Genomic DNA, 17,957 nt, shown 5'->3' on the forward strand with positions numbered 1-17,957 from the left:
AGGGCAACCTCCAAATCCTCAAGAAGGCCCACGAGGTGGAGGAGGAAGACGAGGACTAGTCAACAGACTGCTAGTCTGTTGACTAGTAGACTCTCTTGTCAAAGAAAGGACGGGCAAATTGATTTTTCTTTAATGTAACTTGCATATATTAAAATTATATTTAAATTAACTGTAGAGTAGAGTAGAGTCGAGTGGAAAACTTTATTTCAATAAATTTTGAATAAATTTTATTTAAATAAAAATGTATATTTTTGATCTTAAAAGCTTTGTTCGTCTTTGTAGTAGTTAGAAATGGCTATTTAGGCTTAAAAAGCATTAAATTCCCTTTAGAAACGTCAAAAATCGCTTTAAAAACGTCGAAGCGCTTTTAAAAAATCGAATCGAAGCGGATAAGCGGATAACCGGTAAGCGGACTAAGATTTTCGGCCGCTGAAGCGGATAAGCGAATCGGACTACACGGGCTGGCGGAGCGGATAAGCGGTAAGCGGCCTTAAAATTTTCCGAATCGCGCCCACCTTTAAGTATATATATATATATATATATATATATATATATATATATAGATATATATATATATATATATATATATATATATATATATATATATATATACACACATATATACATACATACATCTTTTTATGCACAAAATGCAATATATATATGAGATCACAGACCCAATTACTGTAGTATTACCAGGAGTCAAGTGCCATATTTCTGCATGCAGCCTGCCCTACAGGAAATGGCTGCCACACATTGACCTGACTGTGGAAAGAGAACATCTATGGACATGTGTTTCGGTATTATTGGCCCTTGTCAGTGTGGAGCATAAGCTCCTCCCCCAAATGAACTGGTCAAACTCTACAAGACATTGAGTTGAGATCAGAATATACACACATACAGAACAAAGCGACTGCAGCTGTTTCCAGTAATATCAGGGGAAGTGTATTTCATGGAGTGGCTCGTGATTTTGCAACATTCACAGAACGCATGTTTTGGCAAAGGATTTAAACAGACACTAATCTTTGGTTATAACTTGCAGCCAAGTAAAGAGTTATTGAAAAAAATATCAGGTGGGTTTATCATGTATTGCTTGTCCATGAAATGTACATGCTTTCTCTCGAAGTTACCTCACCACAAGAAGATAAAATGAATGTTAGGTTCTAGCAGTCCTTCCGATACAATTAAATCTATCTATAATAATAAACAGCACAGGGTTTGTGTATGTGTGTCACCTCCATAACTCTAAAAACATGAAACCTAGCAGCCGCAAACTTTGCATGCATACTTCTCGAACTCCAAGGAATTGCAGGAATGAAAACTGTGTGTTTGCGTGTGTTAAAACACCCTTTTTGAAAATAATTAACGACCTCATTTAATTGAAACAAAAACAGGCTTTATCCTTGGTCAGTCCACTATCCCTTGCAGGGGTCTTATGCTTTTTCGGCTTGCTCAAAAATGCCTTGCCTTGGAACAGGCTGCAACCGTTTCTGCATAATTAATTGCTAAATATTTATGTTTTCACTTTTCTCACTCACGTCGTCGAATGTCTGATCTTCATACCTACAAATTGCTGTATACATCGCTATTTTAGGTGCTATAGTTTTCAAATCACGAGCTTCGAGCAATTTTATGCATTACATGATGTGATCTTCCACAATGGCCTCTCACAGACTAATTTAATTGTATCATCAAAGTTCTGATATTTTAAAAAGAAAGTGGGAAATCTATATACTATTACGGATTACATACGATAAAGGCTCCTTTCACCGCTGTTATGTCTGGCCGCGTGGGATATATAGAGCCTTGCAAAATAATGCCATAAAAGGAAGCCATTCCTTATCAACCGATGTTTGTAGGCCATGGCGATAAAGTCATAAGTGGTGTTGCCGGGAGGAGGGGGGGGGGGAGCAGGAGAAAGAGGGGTGAGGAAGGAAGTGGCTGGAGGGGAGGGGGAGGTGAGGGGAGAGGGGAAAGATATACTACATATACATCTTTTTGGGGGTGGGGTGGCTTTGACTAGAGAACCTACATAAAGAGAGTAGCGACATAAAGAGTAGCGACATAGGGGGACCAGAAATTTAGGGTCACGTGACTTCAGGTGCCATTTTGTTTCACACGCGATCGCGTATCAATCAACGCCGTACGCAGCTTAAAACGAATTAGTACTGAAAGTTTGGTGATCAAAAAATCTGACAAAATGACGGGATGTTGCGCCTTTGGATGCAGCAATAAATCGGAGAATTGGTACAAGATGTATAGGTTCCCTGCAAATCCACAAACACGGAAAGTATGGGAGAACAAAGTGAGCAGAGTGGGATGGAAACCAACTTCGTCATCGTGTTTGTGCGAGGTAAGCAGTGGTGATATCGGTCCCATGTATTAATATTGGCGTATGTATCGGTTCGCACGAAAAGGTAGGAGCTTAATCGTATGACGTCATGAAAAAACGCGATTACGCAGCCTCGCAGAACAAGAACGGAATTCCCATACAGTTCCAGGGGTGTGTGTGAGTGTGTGTGTATATGTGTGTGTATGTGTATATGTGTGTGGGTGTATATGTGTGTGTGTGTGTGTGTGTATATGTGTGTGTGTGTGTGTGTGTGTGTGTGTGTGTGTGTGTGTGTGTGTGTGTGTGTGTGTGTGTGTGTGTGTGTGTGTGTGTGTGTGTGTGTGTGTGTGCGCGCGCACGTGCATATGTGTGTGTGTGGGTGTGTGTGTATGTGTATGTGTATGTGTATATATGTGTGTGTGTATATGTGTGTATGTGTATATGTGTGTATTTGTATTATTTAATTATTTACCAAGAAGACAATATCTTTTTTTTCCTTCATTTTGCTTATAAAACTCAATAAGACATACTCGATATAATAGTACATTATTTCCAAAAACCGTATTTGTAATCATATTACCCTCAGTCATGAAATGATTTTGCCATGACAATATGTGATCGACCATTGCCTCGACTAAGAATTTTACTTTTCTCGAGCAAACGAACTTGGGGCACCACCTTATGGACCACTTGTTTGTGGCCGAGCACCACCATGGACCCCAATGTTTTGGGATGTCAATGTCCCAGTCGCACACACCCAGTCCCAGTCGCACGCACCCAGTCCCAAACACCCAGTCCCAGTCGCACGCACCCAGTCCGAGTCGCACGCACCCAGTCCCAGTTGCACACCCCGAGTCCCAGACACCCAGTCCCAGTCGCACGCACCCAGTCCCAGTCGCACGCACCCAGTCCCAGTCGCACGCACCCAGTCCCAGTCGCACGCACCCAGTCCCAGTCGCACGCACCCAGTCCCAGTCGCACGCACCCAGTCCCAGTCGCACGCACCCAGTCCCAGTCGCACGCACCCAGTCCCAGTCGCACGCACCCAGTCCCAGTCGCACGCACCCAGTCCCAGTCACACGCACCCAGTCCCAATCACTCACGCACACACACACACACACGACGAGTATTTTGTGTTAAATATGTCCCAAAGACCGTCTTTGCAATGCATCAAATCAACTGAGGAACTGTGCAACTGCAAGGCGTGCATGGACGATAAAAGACGTGCACGACAGGGACATGCACACAGAGACAGAGACAGAGAGAGAGAGAGAGAGAGAGAGAGAGAGAGAGAGAGAGAGAGAGAGAGAGAGAGAGGATAATGAGTTGCATAAAGGGGGGGGGGGGGGGGAACGACTTTGCCATACAGCCAAGTAGTGTAGCAGCATAGCAAACCTGTTGTGCATTTTGCGATACAAGCACCAAATTTGGCACAAATGTACATTAATATGTTGCGAACATTTTCAGATATTGGGCCACTTGAAATTCCGTAATTTTTTTTTTCAAATTTTTTCAAATTTCGTAATTTCAAATTTTTCGGGTGACACCGTCACAATTTCGGTCTTCGAGGCCGGCCGATATAGTGGGGCGGCTTAGCCCAAATATTCAAAAGAATTGTGCATTTTGTGATACAAGCACCAAATTTGGCACAAATGTACATTAATATGTTGCGAACATTGTGTGGTCAGCAATGAAGACGAGAGTCTGAATTACATGTATGCAAAAGACCTTGTGAACCAGTGAAGCAAATACACGGGTAAGCATGAATTAAATCTAGGGCATGATATAATTTCCATGATGTTTACCTCTACACTCAATGGTGGAAGGAGGTAATGTTTTGATCCCAGCTTGTCTGTATGTCTGTTTGTCTGTTAGTCCACAAAATTCCAGACAAAGCTTGTAGTAGTGGTAGTTGTAGTGGTAGTGGTGATAACAGAAATTGTTATATAGAACTGAACTTATATTATTATTATCTGCAGAAAATAACTTCATTTCTATATGCCCTGCAGTGGACAGGTTAATTGGTTTATGCACTGAAGGGGTCACCCTGGTGTGCACTGCTGTGTTCTGCCTCACTGAGTTGTTCAGGTATGATGTACTCAGCACAAGCTTCCGGTCGGCCCGGAGGTGGGGGTGCGGGGCCTGTCACGGAACGTCAAAACAAACGGCCTGCCGGGGCCGCCCAAAAGTCGGGCGTGAGGGGCGCGTCCACTAATGGAACGCCTCTCGCTTCCCAGATCGAGGGCCACGTGGTCAGGAGAACCTCGTCCCTTCCGGTCACACTTTGCCTATCGGCCGGCCTCGAAGACCGAAATTGTGACGGTGTCACCCGAAAAATTTGAAATTACGAAATTTGAAAAAATTTGAAAAAGAAAATTACGGAATTTCAAGTGGCCCAATATCTGAAAATGTTCGCAACATATTAATGTACATTTGTGCCAAATTTGGTGCTTGTATCACAAAATGCACAATTCTTTTGAATATTTGGGCTAAGCCGCCCCACTAAAGGTTTGGACCATGTAGATATTAGTTCACTGGCGGTGCGGCAAGCGCTCGCACCGCGTGCTGGCGAGTGAAACAAAATGGCGTCAATGCGGAAGTTGTCGCTACTCTCTTTATGTAGGTACTCTAGCTTTGACAGGCCCCTCCGTTTTGGGGGAGGGAGGGAGGGGGAACGGAAGGAGGAAAAATTATGTAATACCCTCTGCCACCATCACCAGGTGGCGCTACACCGTACACATTTACATAGATAAATTTAAGCTCCTCTCCCGGTCCCCCACACCTCCGAATGAGGCCGCGGCCACATAGCCTATGTTACCCCCCCAGACAAAGTTGTATTTGTATTTGTACCCCGAGTAAGGTATAAACGTGTTTATAGCTGGAGTACCCGGCGTTGCTCAAGCAAAAAATAAACATTAACATTTGAAATGAAGGCACATACAATGGAAAAGCAATTACATCCAAATCAGAATCCATCACAAATGTCAAATCATCATTTTACCTTTTCGTTGAATATATGCTGCTGAATGTGGCATTCATCACATTTCTGAGTTAAGTATGATGAAGTTCAGGATGAAGAAGAAGCCTTACCACCAACTTCCACCGCTTCCGGAATTGTTTATTATTTGTGTTCAAATGTCTGGTAATTGTTTTGTATTTATGTATGCGAATGTGTACTTATATATAACTGTCATTAATGAAAAAGGCTTAGGCACTATACAGAGATTTTTTTTTAATCCCAAAAAACAAACGTTCGTTTTAAAAAAAAATGTTTTTTTTTGTTTGGCCTAAAACACTCCCTGATGTAAACACATGGCGACACACGCACACACACACACACGCACACACACACACGCACACACACACACACACACACACACACACACACAGACAGACCAACTACTCTCTTATATAGTAGACTAGCTGAATGCACCCGGCATTGCCCGTGTTCTTTTTGAATGAATTTAATCTTCTGTACTAAAAACGGAACAAACGGAACACGCCTTGCGACGCAGCGGAGTTTGACTATCTGGCCGCCGCCGCATTTCGTCCATTTACTGCTATAATTCAGCTTTTACTCGCAGCCGTAGAAGATTGACTACTATAATTCAGCTGAGCTTTTAATTGCGAAATGGGCCCAGCCCGGCCGAGGCGGCCTTGACCGGCCTCGCCACCTAGCCTACAACCTTCCCGGGGCCCGTCCAGACATTTTTTCTTTCAGAGGTTTCCTCCTATCTTTCACCGCTCAGGAGATTAGCGCGTGCAGACAAACAAACAAACAAATAAACAAAAACTTTATCTTATATGTATATACATAAATAGAAGAAGATAGAAGAAGAAGATAGAAGAAGAAGAAGATAACATCAGGATTATTGGTTTGGCGAATGGTCATCAGGATTATTTTGGCGAATGGTTTGGCGAAATCCTGTTACCGCAATAACATACAGTAATGTGACAAACTATTGGGCCAAACTTAATATGTTTGCATTCACATCAAAACACTTGAATTTATAACTAACTGTATTAATAGATAATTGACTTACTTGGAATGGGAATTTCTTGTCAGGTGTGATTTCAGCTGTTGGAAGAACTTTCTCAACGCACTTGATCTTTGTCAGTGCAATGCTGCCTTTCCGATTCCCCACTTTCTGTTTGATCAAAGAAAGCAAATAATGATAAAAAAAGATGATGGGACTTGTTAACTACATTCGTATCTGTTTGTGCATATGAGATCAAACTGAAATCTACAGGAAGGAAATCATTGAGAATTCTACTAGAGAGTTCATAGAGCACGATACCCCACGCCGTGTTCAGGTGCATACTTCAATTTTAATAAAACTAGTGCGTGCCCGTACGTGCGGGGAGGTAAGTACGTGGACATACGTACATTGACGTACGTACCAAAAATAAGGCCTCACTGTCCGGAAGTTCGCTTATCGCAGTTACGACTAATCACAAATTAGTTTTAATGACCAATTCTTCAATTAGCGCCAACATATTGTTACAGACACGACTTTGATGTTAAGGTGGGCCGAGCGGAATGGCCGTCGTGTCCGCACAAATTACCCGATTATACTCGACGTTGACGAAGTCGCGTTACGCTGGCTCAATAAGAAAAAGAAGACACCCGGCTGGGTTATAATGACAGACACCAATGTTTCGATTCTCAATTATATTCGTACGGAAAAGGTTAGATTACAGGGGCTAGAGGTATATCACAGGAAGACAGGCACTTAGACACACTCTTATATTAACCCCGGACAGACGACAGGTAAACGGGACAACGGCTGACTCACACGGGGATTGATGGCTAGGAAAGGCAGATAGCGATGGCTCAAGGTGCACTCTTGGCTCAAAGCAGGGTACAGTCCGGTCCAAAGATGCGGGGAGGTCACAGCGCTCGGAGGGGACGTTCTTTCTCAGGCGGGTCTTTCTCTCTCAGCGATCGCAGGCAACGTTCTTTCTCAGGCGGGGCGCCTCTGACTCAGCGCGCGCAGGTCCTTCTTTCTCTTCAGCTGGGGGCGCATCTGACGTCACGTCCGCTACGTGGCCGCGTATATCCGGCGGGGAGTGACACGCCCTCGGCTCGCTAGCGCCGCCCCAGATGGAATCGGTCCGCCCTTCTGATTGGGTGCGGGGGGTTACCAGGCTCCGCCCTTGAGGAGGAGCTGACAGCCAGCCCCTCCGTGGTAACCCCGTGGAGCGCGTGGTCAATGGCGCTAATCGAGCCGGTGTGAGGACGCATCCTCCCCCGCGCCGCCGCGACGCCCCCATCTCCTCTGTTGTTGTAGTTATAGTTGTTGAAGAAGATGGAAGGAGGTATGGGAAAGGTCCTAAACTCACTACTGATGCCATATAATCACATTCTGGTGCAACGAAGAGTCATAATTAATGGAAACGAGGCCTTAACTGACATAGACTAAGAATAACTAGCAAGATGTCCGAAAGTTGTCTACGTGTGGTGCGGTGGACCTGGGCACGACATTTAATGGGGGAATAAGGGGAAGGTCGGCTCTACTGATAATTGTTTACAGACAATGGGACTAGGGAATGGGGGATTGGGGAAAGTTGGGGAGTATTGGAGAAATAGGGGAATATTTACAAGCGGATATGGAGGCCAAATTCCATATTCGCAACATTGCACCCTTCTCTACCCTCGGGGCGTCCCGACCCGATAAATTTTTACCTACTTTAGTGTGGCACGCAATGTAGTTCCCTCTACTATTAACTCTACCCTGAGTGCGACAGTTTTACAGATATTCACAAATGAGTAAATATGTCCCCCTGCGACGTTGCACCCTTCTCCTCACAGAAACACACCCACAGGATAACCGAATCCGGAAAGAATTCTCAAACTACACATACAGCCGGTAGGGAGCATTATTTACAAGACTACGCTGCTATTTACACTACGATCCAGGACCTGTTTTTGGAGGAACACATGCAGATGTTATGCATAGAGAGAGCGCGCTTGCCAACATCGACACACCAACCCACGAGTGCTCTGTGGCCGACGGCCTTTAATAACGTGCAGAGCACCCTTCCCGAGCATCAAAAGCACCACCCCACCACCAATCGGTGCAGTCACCATTGTTCATTGGAATAAAAATAAATTCGACAACCCCTAACCCTGCAGGTGTCTCTTGCTCTTCTTGTGGTGCACTTGGTGTTAACTAAAAGTGGTTCACCTGTATGGCATAGGTGCCACGTTGACCCATAGGTCCATCCCCGGGTGGTGCTTGGCCGCAAACGAACTGCGGTCCATTGTGGGTGGCCACAAACATTGCGGTCCATATGGTGTATCGATCCCGGCAGCAAACAGCGAAAGTGCAGGCCCACAACTGCGCAGCCAGCACCTCTCTCTCCTCTCTCTCTACCCCAAAGCCAGATCCTCGGAGGTGGGAGACAAAAGAAGCAGACAAGTGAATAAGGTGGTAAGGGCGCAAAAGTGCACGCAATGTAAGGTGATGCACACTGGGGGCACATGGGAACCAGGTGAGACAGGTACGTTCCTATCGTACGCCCCCCCCCCCCCCACCAGGTAACCTACATGGCCCCTCCCTTACCCCTTACTGTATCCACACAACACAACACTACCCATAAACATCTACTTTACAAATCAACAAACATCCCTACTGTCTTCCCCGTTCCTCCCATATACCAAATTCGTCTTCTCTCCCTCCTAACCAATCAAATTTGCCATTTTCAACTCTCATCAAAATTTGCCATCTCCAACTCAACATCATAATTTGCCATCACCAATTCATCATCAGTCCCTCCTAAGGAGGGAGAGATGGAATCACCCCAATGTCTCATCCACGTCGTGATGCGTCTCACAAATCCACAGCAATCTCATTTCCTGCTACAAACCAAGAAAACACAGGTGTGGAGTCATCATCATCACCTCAGGTAAGTGGCTGCGTATGGTGCGACAGGTTCATCAATCCTAACTATCTCCTAAATGACTTTAACAACTTTACACTACCCGGGGTCTTTCTCCGGCCAAACCATTGGCCCTCTTACACTATGGGTTCTAAAAACCAATTCCCATTGGCCAAACTGTGGTGCTCTTCAATTTGGGGTCTCACTCCCCCGATTCATCTCCCGGTGCCCTCGCACAATTTCTGGGCTGTGGCGTGTACCTCTCCCAGCGGGTCTACCCACCTGCACACCTCCACCACTGTAGTTGCCTCCGAGCTTACCTGTTCCTTACCCTAACCTATCTACCTGGGGAAGGCCCTCTGGCGCTCTCCCCACTCCGTGCCCTCTCTGGCACTGGGCTGCCCGATCCACACCCGGGATCCTCAGGCACCCACTCACAACTACCGGCTCCCAGAGCCCACCTGCGGCCTCACCTGGCCGACATCCTCACAGTGGTGGAGTGCCCAACCAACTACACACACTAACAGGCTACACGCCCAGCCATTTCCACAACACTAATGCACCCATTCACAACACCATTCTGCAACCGCACCACAGATGCCAATATCCAATCACAATTTACCTGTACCCTCTACCTAACACTTACACTACCCGCCCCGGGTATCCGTGATGGGGGTCCACTCTTCCCCCATTCACACCTTCGCACCATGCACACCACTCCGTACCACTTACTCCAACTCTCTCCACACACCTGTACCTGCACACCTGTGCTCTCACACCTGGTGCCACCTGCACCCTTCTCTCCCCAAGCGCATTCGCGCTGATCCACACACTCACTACTCATACACTGCTCCACACACCTGTCCAGTTGCACACCTGTGCAATCACACCTGTTCCATCCTCACACACACACGGCATCATCTCATCTAACTACTCCCTTCTGAAACTTGCGCTTCCCAGTCGTCCCTTTAAACTATTGCGCTCCCTCGTCATTATCATCCACACTAATCTACCTGCGTCCCCACTACAGGTATCAGTCACTAACTAAACTTAACGTCACCTAAGGTCATCTTCTCTAGATCCCTACCGTTATATCCTAACCCTCCCGGGCTAGTTTTCACTGCCATACACCCCATAAGCTATTGCTCCTTTGCCCCCCCCTGTGAGGGATGGTGGATTTGCCATCCCACCACATCGGGGGTCTCTCACTACCAATTTTGCACATCAAATTTCAACAAATTAAAAATTTGCCAATCACTGCCCATCATCTGCCAATCACTACTGCCAATCCCTTGCCAATCATCAAATTTTGTTTTTCTCTAATTTTGGGTCCAAAACACTAACCTCATCACCCAGTCGACTCACTAATACCTCTCGGTGCGCCAATCCCTGTCCAAAGCCCGGCTTCGTAAAGCCAAGCCATGAATGCGGGTTGTTCTGTGCCAGCGGCTGGATGCGTCCAGCACTCGGTGCAGGGAAGGAGGTTTACCCGGGCCGAGATCCCACGCACCATCTCGGCACGGAGCCATCCCATGGCTCGATCTCGACCTGCCGGAATGCCTCAACAAAAAGTGGTCGCCATGACGACCCTTTCTATCGGGCCGCCCGCTCCGCCTAGTGGAGCACGGACGCGGCCGTTCAAAGCGAGGCCCAGCACGCACCGAGGGCCCGATTCGGCTATAAGTCGTTCTCAACTCTACCCCATCTAACGTCGATGCTTCACCTGGACGCTTACACCCCGCAGCCCGTTCCTTGCTCACACATCCCGCCGTGCCCATGCTCCTCGTACCTTTCCTTACACACCCAGGTACACCCATTCCACTCACAGCCTTGGTCACACACCTGACCACCGAACACTTTGGCACACATTCGTTGGTCGCACACCTCACCAATACACCGCTTCGCGCCCCCTCCTCGGTCACCTCCTCTGTGACAATCACAGGTGTGCCCTCATTCGCACACCCAACCACGTGCCTCACCACCAACTCCAGCGTGCATTCCCACTCACGCTCTACCATTCCAGGTGTGCATCCTTCCATCCCAGGTGTACATCCTCGCTCACCTGTCACAACTAACTCACGCTCCATGTCACTCTCACTACTTTCACCTCCATTCCTGACAGCGCACTCACCCTTCCTCTTGACAGCGAACTCTTTCCTCATGTACCTGTCCATCACACACCTTTCTCGCGCACACTCTCCCGTTACACCCTCTGTAACACTCACCACAGGTGTGCATTCTTCCTTGCCTTTGACAGCGCACTCTTTCCTCATGTACCTGTCCATCACACACCTTTCTCGCGCACACTCTCCCGTTACACCCTCTGTAACACTCACCACACCGCGCTTCCATGTGCTCCCTCGCACACACGCTACGACCGACTCATTCTCGCCAACACCCTCACTCCTTGGCACACACTTTTTCCTCACACACCCCAGAGTCGGACTTTCTCGCACACCTCCTCTTTTGCACACCAGACCTGTCACACACCTCACCAACGGCCTTTCACGAACACCCGGATCCAAACCAATCCCCAAGCTTCTTAAATCCCCTGGCGCATCATACGCACGACCATATTGGTCACCACTTACACCGGGTCCTCTTCCTCTTCGCTTCTCCTCCATCACCTGCGAATCCCTCATCCGGTTAATGAGCACATCATCACGATCCAAACACAGACTTTGGACCAATTCTTTTATCTCCTCTTTTATCTCTTTCTTATCCCCTCTCCGTCGCTTCTTAATTTCGCTCATCCCTTCTTCCACTTCTTCTAATTTGTGCTTCACCTCTTTTATTCCCCGGTACGTCTCCTCAAGCTCATCCTCTAAGGCTACCTTGACCGTTTCCAGGTGCGTCCTCACCTGCCGGTCCCTCGTCTCCATTACCTCTACCACCTCGTCCAACCTCGTTGTCAGTCCCTCACGTACCATCTGACATTCCCTCTTCGTCGCTACCAAGTCATCTTTTAGTTCTTTCTGTGTCGCCTTTAAACCTCCTAATACCGCAGTGTTCCTTTGAACCTGCTCCACTAACTCCGTCTGTCCCACCGTCAGCTGCTCCACCTCCTGCGTCAGGTCCTCTATGCCCCCTTGTAACTTTACAGTCCCCTTTCTCACCTCCTTCTCCATGTGCTCCTCACAGTGCCTCACCTCCTCGCGCACTCCTCCGACCTCCTCACTCACTCCTCTTCTGATCTCCTCTCCCATCACTTGCATCTCCTGCCCAGATGCCACCCTCATCTGCTCCATTTCCTCCCTGTGAGCATCCAGTTTGGTTTCTACCCCCATTCTGACCCCCTCTATCTGCTGCTCCATTTGTTTAACTTCCCTTTCCGCTTGGTCCCTCATGTCCCTCAATTTGCCTTCCATACTGTTTTCTAACCCCTCTAACCCATTTTTCACTCCCTCTATCTGATTCTCCTGGGCAGCCATTCTATTTTCTACCCCCTCTAACCCCTTTTGCATCCCTTCCATTTGATTCTCTTGAGCGGCCATTCTGTTTTCTACCCCCGTTAACCCCTCCTGTATTTCCCCTAATCTATTGTCTAATCCCTCTATTCTACTCCCTAACCCTCCGATCTGCGCCCCCATGTCCTCCCTCAATTTCTCGCTATTGGACCCCATTCTTTGTTCTAACCGTTGGCTATTGGCCCCCATTTGGCCCTCCAATCGCTCACCCTGAGCATCCATCCGGTTCCCCATTCTGTTTGCCATTTCTTCATTATTCTGGGCCATAAGGGCCTTCATTTGTATAAAAAACAAGTTCCAATCCACCGGGGGCGCTGCCACGGTCGCCGGCGCGGTGACCAGCGAGGCGCCATTTTGCGTGCTTGCTACCCTCGCTGTTTCGCTCTCCTCACGTGTCTCAATTTGGTCCTGGACCGACCCTGCTTCACTCTCCCCTACCGGACCCCAGCCGTCTTGATCCGCCATAGCGCGACTTGCAAAATTCGAGTTTCGTAAAACAAATCCAAATTATTTTTTTTTCGTTATAATTTCGGCGAGCGCAGTAACCGCGGGACCGCGCTCCGGATCGATTTTGTCGAGCGCAGTACGCGCTCCGAATCGATTTTCCCTCCCAAAATTTGGGCCTAACTAATTTAGTCCCGGGTCCGAATCTCACTCCTCGACACCAATTGTTACAGTACTAACACAATTGGTGTCCAAAATTTGGGCTAAATAAATTTAGTCCCAGGTTCGAATCCAACTCCTGACAACCAATTGTTACAGACACGACTTTGATGTTAAGGTGGGCCGAGCGGAATGGCCGTCGTGTCCGCACAAATTACCCGATTATACTCGACGTTGACGAAGTCGCGTTACGCTGGCTCAATAAGAAAAAGAAGACACCCGGCTGGGTTATAATGACAGACACCAATGTTTCGATTCTCAATTATATTCGTACGGAAAAGGTTAGATTACAGGGGCTAGAGGTATATCACAGGAAGACAGGCACTTAGACACACTCTTATATTAACCCCGGACAGACGACAGGTAAACGGGACAACGGCTGACTCACACGGGGATTGATGGCTAGGAAAGGCAGATAGCGATGGCTCAAGGTGCACTCTTGGCTCAAAGCAGGGTACAGTCCGGTCCAAAGATGCGGGGAGGTCACAGCGCTCGGAGGGGACGTTCTTTCTCAGGCGGGTCTTTCTCTCTCAGCGATCGCAGGCAACGTTCTTTCTCAGGCGGGGCGCCTCTGACTCAGCGCGCGCAGGTCCTTCTTTCTCTTCAGCTGGGGGCGCATCTGACGTCACGTCCGCTACGTGGCCGCGTATATCCGGCGGGGAGTGACACGCCCTCGGCTCGCTAGCGCCGCCCCAGATGGAATCGGTCCGCCCTTCTGATTGGGTGCGGGGGGTTACCAGGCTCCGCCCTTGAGGAGGAGCTGACAGCCAGCCCCTCCGTGGTAACCCCGGGGAGCGCGTGGTCAATGGCGCTAATCGAGCCGGTGTGAGGACGCATCCTCCCCCGCGCCGCCGCGACGCCCCCATCTCCTCTGTTGTTGTAGTTATAGTTGTTGAAGAAGATGGAAGGAGGTATGGGAAAGGTCCTAAACTCACTACTGATGCCATATAATCACATTCTGGTGCAACGAAGAGTCATAATTAATGGAAACGAGGCCTTAACTGACATAGACTAAGAATAACTAGCAAGATGTCCGAAAGTTGTCTACGTGTGGTGCGGTGGACCTGGGCACGACATTTAATGGGGGAATAAGGGGAAGGTCGGCTCTACTGATAATTGTTTACAGACAATGGGACTAGGGAATGGGGGATTGGGGAAAGTTGGGGAGTATTGGAGAAATAGGGGAATATTTACAAGCGGATATGGAGGCCAAATTCCATATTCGCAACAATATTTTGCCATTTTGCAATTTCATCGCAAGGAAAAGCACAAAGAGAAGAGAACAACAAACACACACGCGGTTCCTTCGCTGTAGCTTGACCGTACGTGCAAAAAAAATAATTAAAACTTTCATCGTTCCTTCGGTCTTCGCTCTCGTCCTTCGCCGTTCCTTCGCTCTCGTCCTTCGCTGTTCCTTCGTTCACGTACAAAACGTATGTGTTTGCTAAATAAATGGCCATAACTTGGTAACCACTTGTCCGATTAATAGCAAACCTTGAAAAGGCACATCCTCAGGTCCCCAGCAATATACCTGGCAAGTTTCACTTAGATCGGACCAGTGGTTGTCGAGAAACAGCGGTCACAGACATACACACAGACAGACACACAGACACACAGAGATTGCTTGCATTATAGAGACTAGGGCGTGCCCGTACTATATATATATATCTAAAATTATATCCCCCCCCTCTATTTACATGAAATGGTTTGGTCCATTCGCAAAGCCAAAGCGAACGGCTTGCGAGTACGGTGACTATCCCCCCCCCCCCCCTCTATTACATGAAATGGTTTGGTCCATTCGCAAAGCCAAAGCGAACGGCTTGCGAGTACGGTGACCATACCTTGGGAACCACTTGTCCGATTAATTTCAAACCTTGAAAAGGCACATCCTCGGGTCCCCAGCAATATACCTGGCAAGTTTCAAGTATATCGGACCGGTAGTTGTCGAGAAACAGCGGTCACAGGCAAACACACACACACACACACACACACACACACACACACACAGACACACAGAGATTACTGGAATTATAGATAGATAAAGATTTTAAATATGTTTTTAAAAATCCAGATGTTTATAGTGCTACTGGAGCAGTGTTAATGTGTTATACACCACCCTTATACACCACCCTTTCAATGACTTGATCTAACATTTATTACGATATAAAACACAATGTTAGTTTGTGTGTTTGTACAGATGTCTGTCCCTCTTCATAAGGGTAGGTTCTAAAGACCAACATTTTAACACGAATGTGTGTTCACTGCGGTCTATTATGCCTCTGCCGACGAAGTCACGAGAAGCATTATGTTTTCAGGTTGTTCGTCCAGCTGTCCGTCCGTCTGTCCATGATAGGTTTTCGTTACCGCACTAACTTGAGAACGGCTGAAGGTATCCTAGTCAAACTTGGTGCAGGTATGTGTAATGAGGTAAAAATGAATTGATTATATTTTGGGGTCACGATGTCAAAGGCCAAAGGTGAGAGGTCATGTCAGGTGAAAATCCTGTTACCGCAATAACTTGTGAACCAGTGATGGGATTCTGACCAAACTTGGTACATTTATGTATAATGATGTAAAGATGAACTGATTCGATTTTGGGGTCCAACGGTCAAAGGTCAATGTCTGTAATAGGTCTATAACTTGAGTACAGCTGAAGTGATCTAATTCAAACTTGGTACAAATATGTATAATGATGTAAAGATTAACTGATTACATTTTGGGGTCAAGAGGTCAAAGGTTAGAGGTCATGTCACGTAAAAATGTGATAACTTGAGAACAGCTGAATGGATTTAAATCAAAATTGGTACAAGTATTATAACGATGTAATGATGTGGGCAGAGGCATATCTGTCGACGTCGTGACGTTGAAGATTGTCATTCTAGTTTTGAGGATAAAACAAACTTGAAAAACATTTTCCATGAAAGAGTAATTATGTCTCTTCTATTGGAATTGTTGACGGCAGCTTGCAAACCAAGCCTCAAGGCAGTGCACTGAAGTTTTTTTAAAGTAACAATAAATACAAGGTGCAGGGAGGTGAAACTCGCTCCATGTGATGTGCAACGCGGGCAGAGTAAAACGAGTGTTCATTTACATCCGTAGGATGTCTTATAAATAAAGAAGATATTAAAGCGCGGCGTTACGCGCGCTGCTTGCGAGCAAGGAGGAAGCGGACAAGCGGTAACTTATAAGCGTCTTTATTACAGGAGCTCACTGTAACACTGGCCCGCTCCGGGCTGCGCGCCCGGTGTATATCATGAGGCCACGCCTACCCCTCGGGCGTGGCCACCGCCCACTTGGTGCGCGGAATGATGTCACCACGCCAGTGGGCTTTTGTGTCCGCCACACGCGCCCCCCCAGAATTCCCGCGCACCTGGAGGGCCAGTTTGCGGGGCAGACGAATGACCCGGCCGAAGCGCCCCCTGGCGATCGGCGGCGTCCGGGGTGCAGGGATGCCAGGTGGGATGCCCCTGGCTGCCCCTGGGATGGGTGCAGGACCGGGGAGCGGCGGGGCGGCGGGGCTGGGCGGTGCCGGGGGTCCGCCCGCAGGGGGGCGGCCCCGACGTGGGGGTCGGGCCACTGGCGGTGGATGGTCCACGTCGAGGTGGGCCGGCTTGAGGCGGTCTACCGAAACGCGGTCAGGAGTACCGCCGATGTCCAGGGTGAAGTGCTTCGCCCCGCTCTCCAGCACGCGGAAAGGCCCGTCGTACGGGGGCCGCAGTGGTGTCCGGTGGGCATCGTGGCAGACGAAGACGTACTCCGCCGTGCGAAGCTCCGGGGCGACGTGCGTCGGTGGGTGCCCGTGGCATGCCGTTGGCACCGGGGCGAACCTCTGGGCGGTCTCTTGCAGAGCGGAGCGCTGCTGTGCCGCGGACCATGGTGCCGTGGAGTCGGGGAGGAACTCGCCCGGCACCCGCAGCGGTTGCCCAAAGACCAACTCCGCCGCGGATGCGCGCAGGTCCTCCTTGGGCGCCGTCCAGAGGCCCAGCAGGACCCAGGGGAGCCTGTCGACCCAGCCGCCGTCGCGGAGGGTGGCCCGGAGCGCGGCCTTCAATGAGCGGTGAAATCGCTCACACAGGCCGTTAGCCTGGGGGTGGTAGGCCGTGGTTCGGTGCAGCCGGACCCCGAGCCCCTGCGCGACCACCCCCCCAGAGCTCCGAGGTGAACTGGGGGCCGCGGTCGGACGAGATGTCTGAGGGGGCGCCGAACCGGGCGACCCAGGTGGCGATGAAAGCCTGCGCGACATCGGCCGCCATTGTCGACGCCAAGGGCACGGCCTCCGGCCACCGGGTGGTGCGGTCCACCATGGTGAGGACGTAGGTGAAACCCCGCGAGGGGGGCAGAGGTCCCACCAGGTCCACGTGGACGTGGTCAAACCGGCGTTCCGGCACCGTGAATGGGGCCAACGGGGCCTGGGTGTGCCGGTGCACCTTGGCGCGCTGGCACGCGAGGCACGTCCTGGCCCAGCCGCGGACGGCCTTCCGGAGGCCATGCCAGACGAACTTGTCGGCGATCAGCCTTTGGGAGGCCCTCGCGCCCGGGTGGGACAGGCCGTGGATGGCGTCAAACACCTGGCGCTGCCAGCCCGCGGGCACGATGGGGCGAGGACGCCCGAG

At 49.1% G+C, this 17,957-nt stretch overlaps 1 protein-coding gene across 1 annotated transcript in view; it reads right to left on the reverse strand.

The window, feature by feature from the left end:
• Nucleotides 1-17,957, reverse strand: part of LOC137437802 (tyrosine-protein kinase Tec) — a 107,481-nt gene that overhangs the window by 75,513 nt on the left and 14,011 nt on the right. Inside the window, exon 2 of the mRNA XM_078768615.1 lies at nucleotides 6,376-6,480. Coding sequence (XP_078624741.1) covers nucleotides 6,376-6,480 — 105 coding nt within the window. The remainder of the gene's footprint in view (nucleotides 1-6,375; nucleotides 6,481-17,957) is intronic.

The sequence above is a fragment of the Myxine glutinosa genome (assembly GCF_964187855.1).
Source record: "Myxine glutinosa chromosome 12 unlocalized genomic scaffold, kmMyxGlut1.1 SUPER_12_unloc_1, whole genome shotgun sequence".
NCBI classification, from domain to species: domain Eukaryota; kingdom Metazoa; phylum Chordata; class Myxini; order Myxiniformes; family Myxinidae; genus Myxine; species Myxine glutinosa.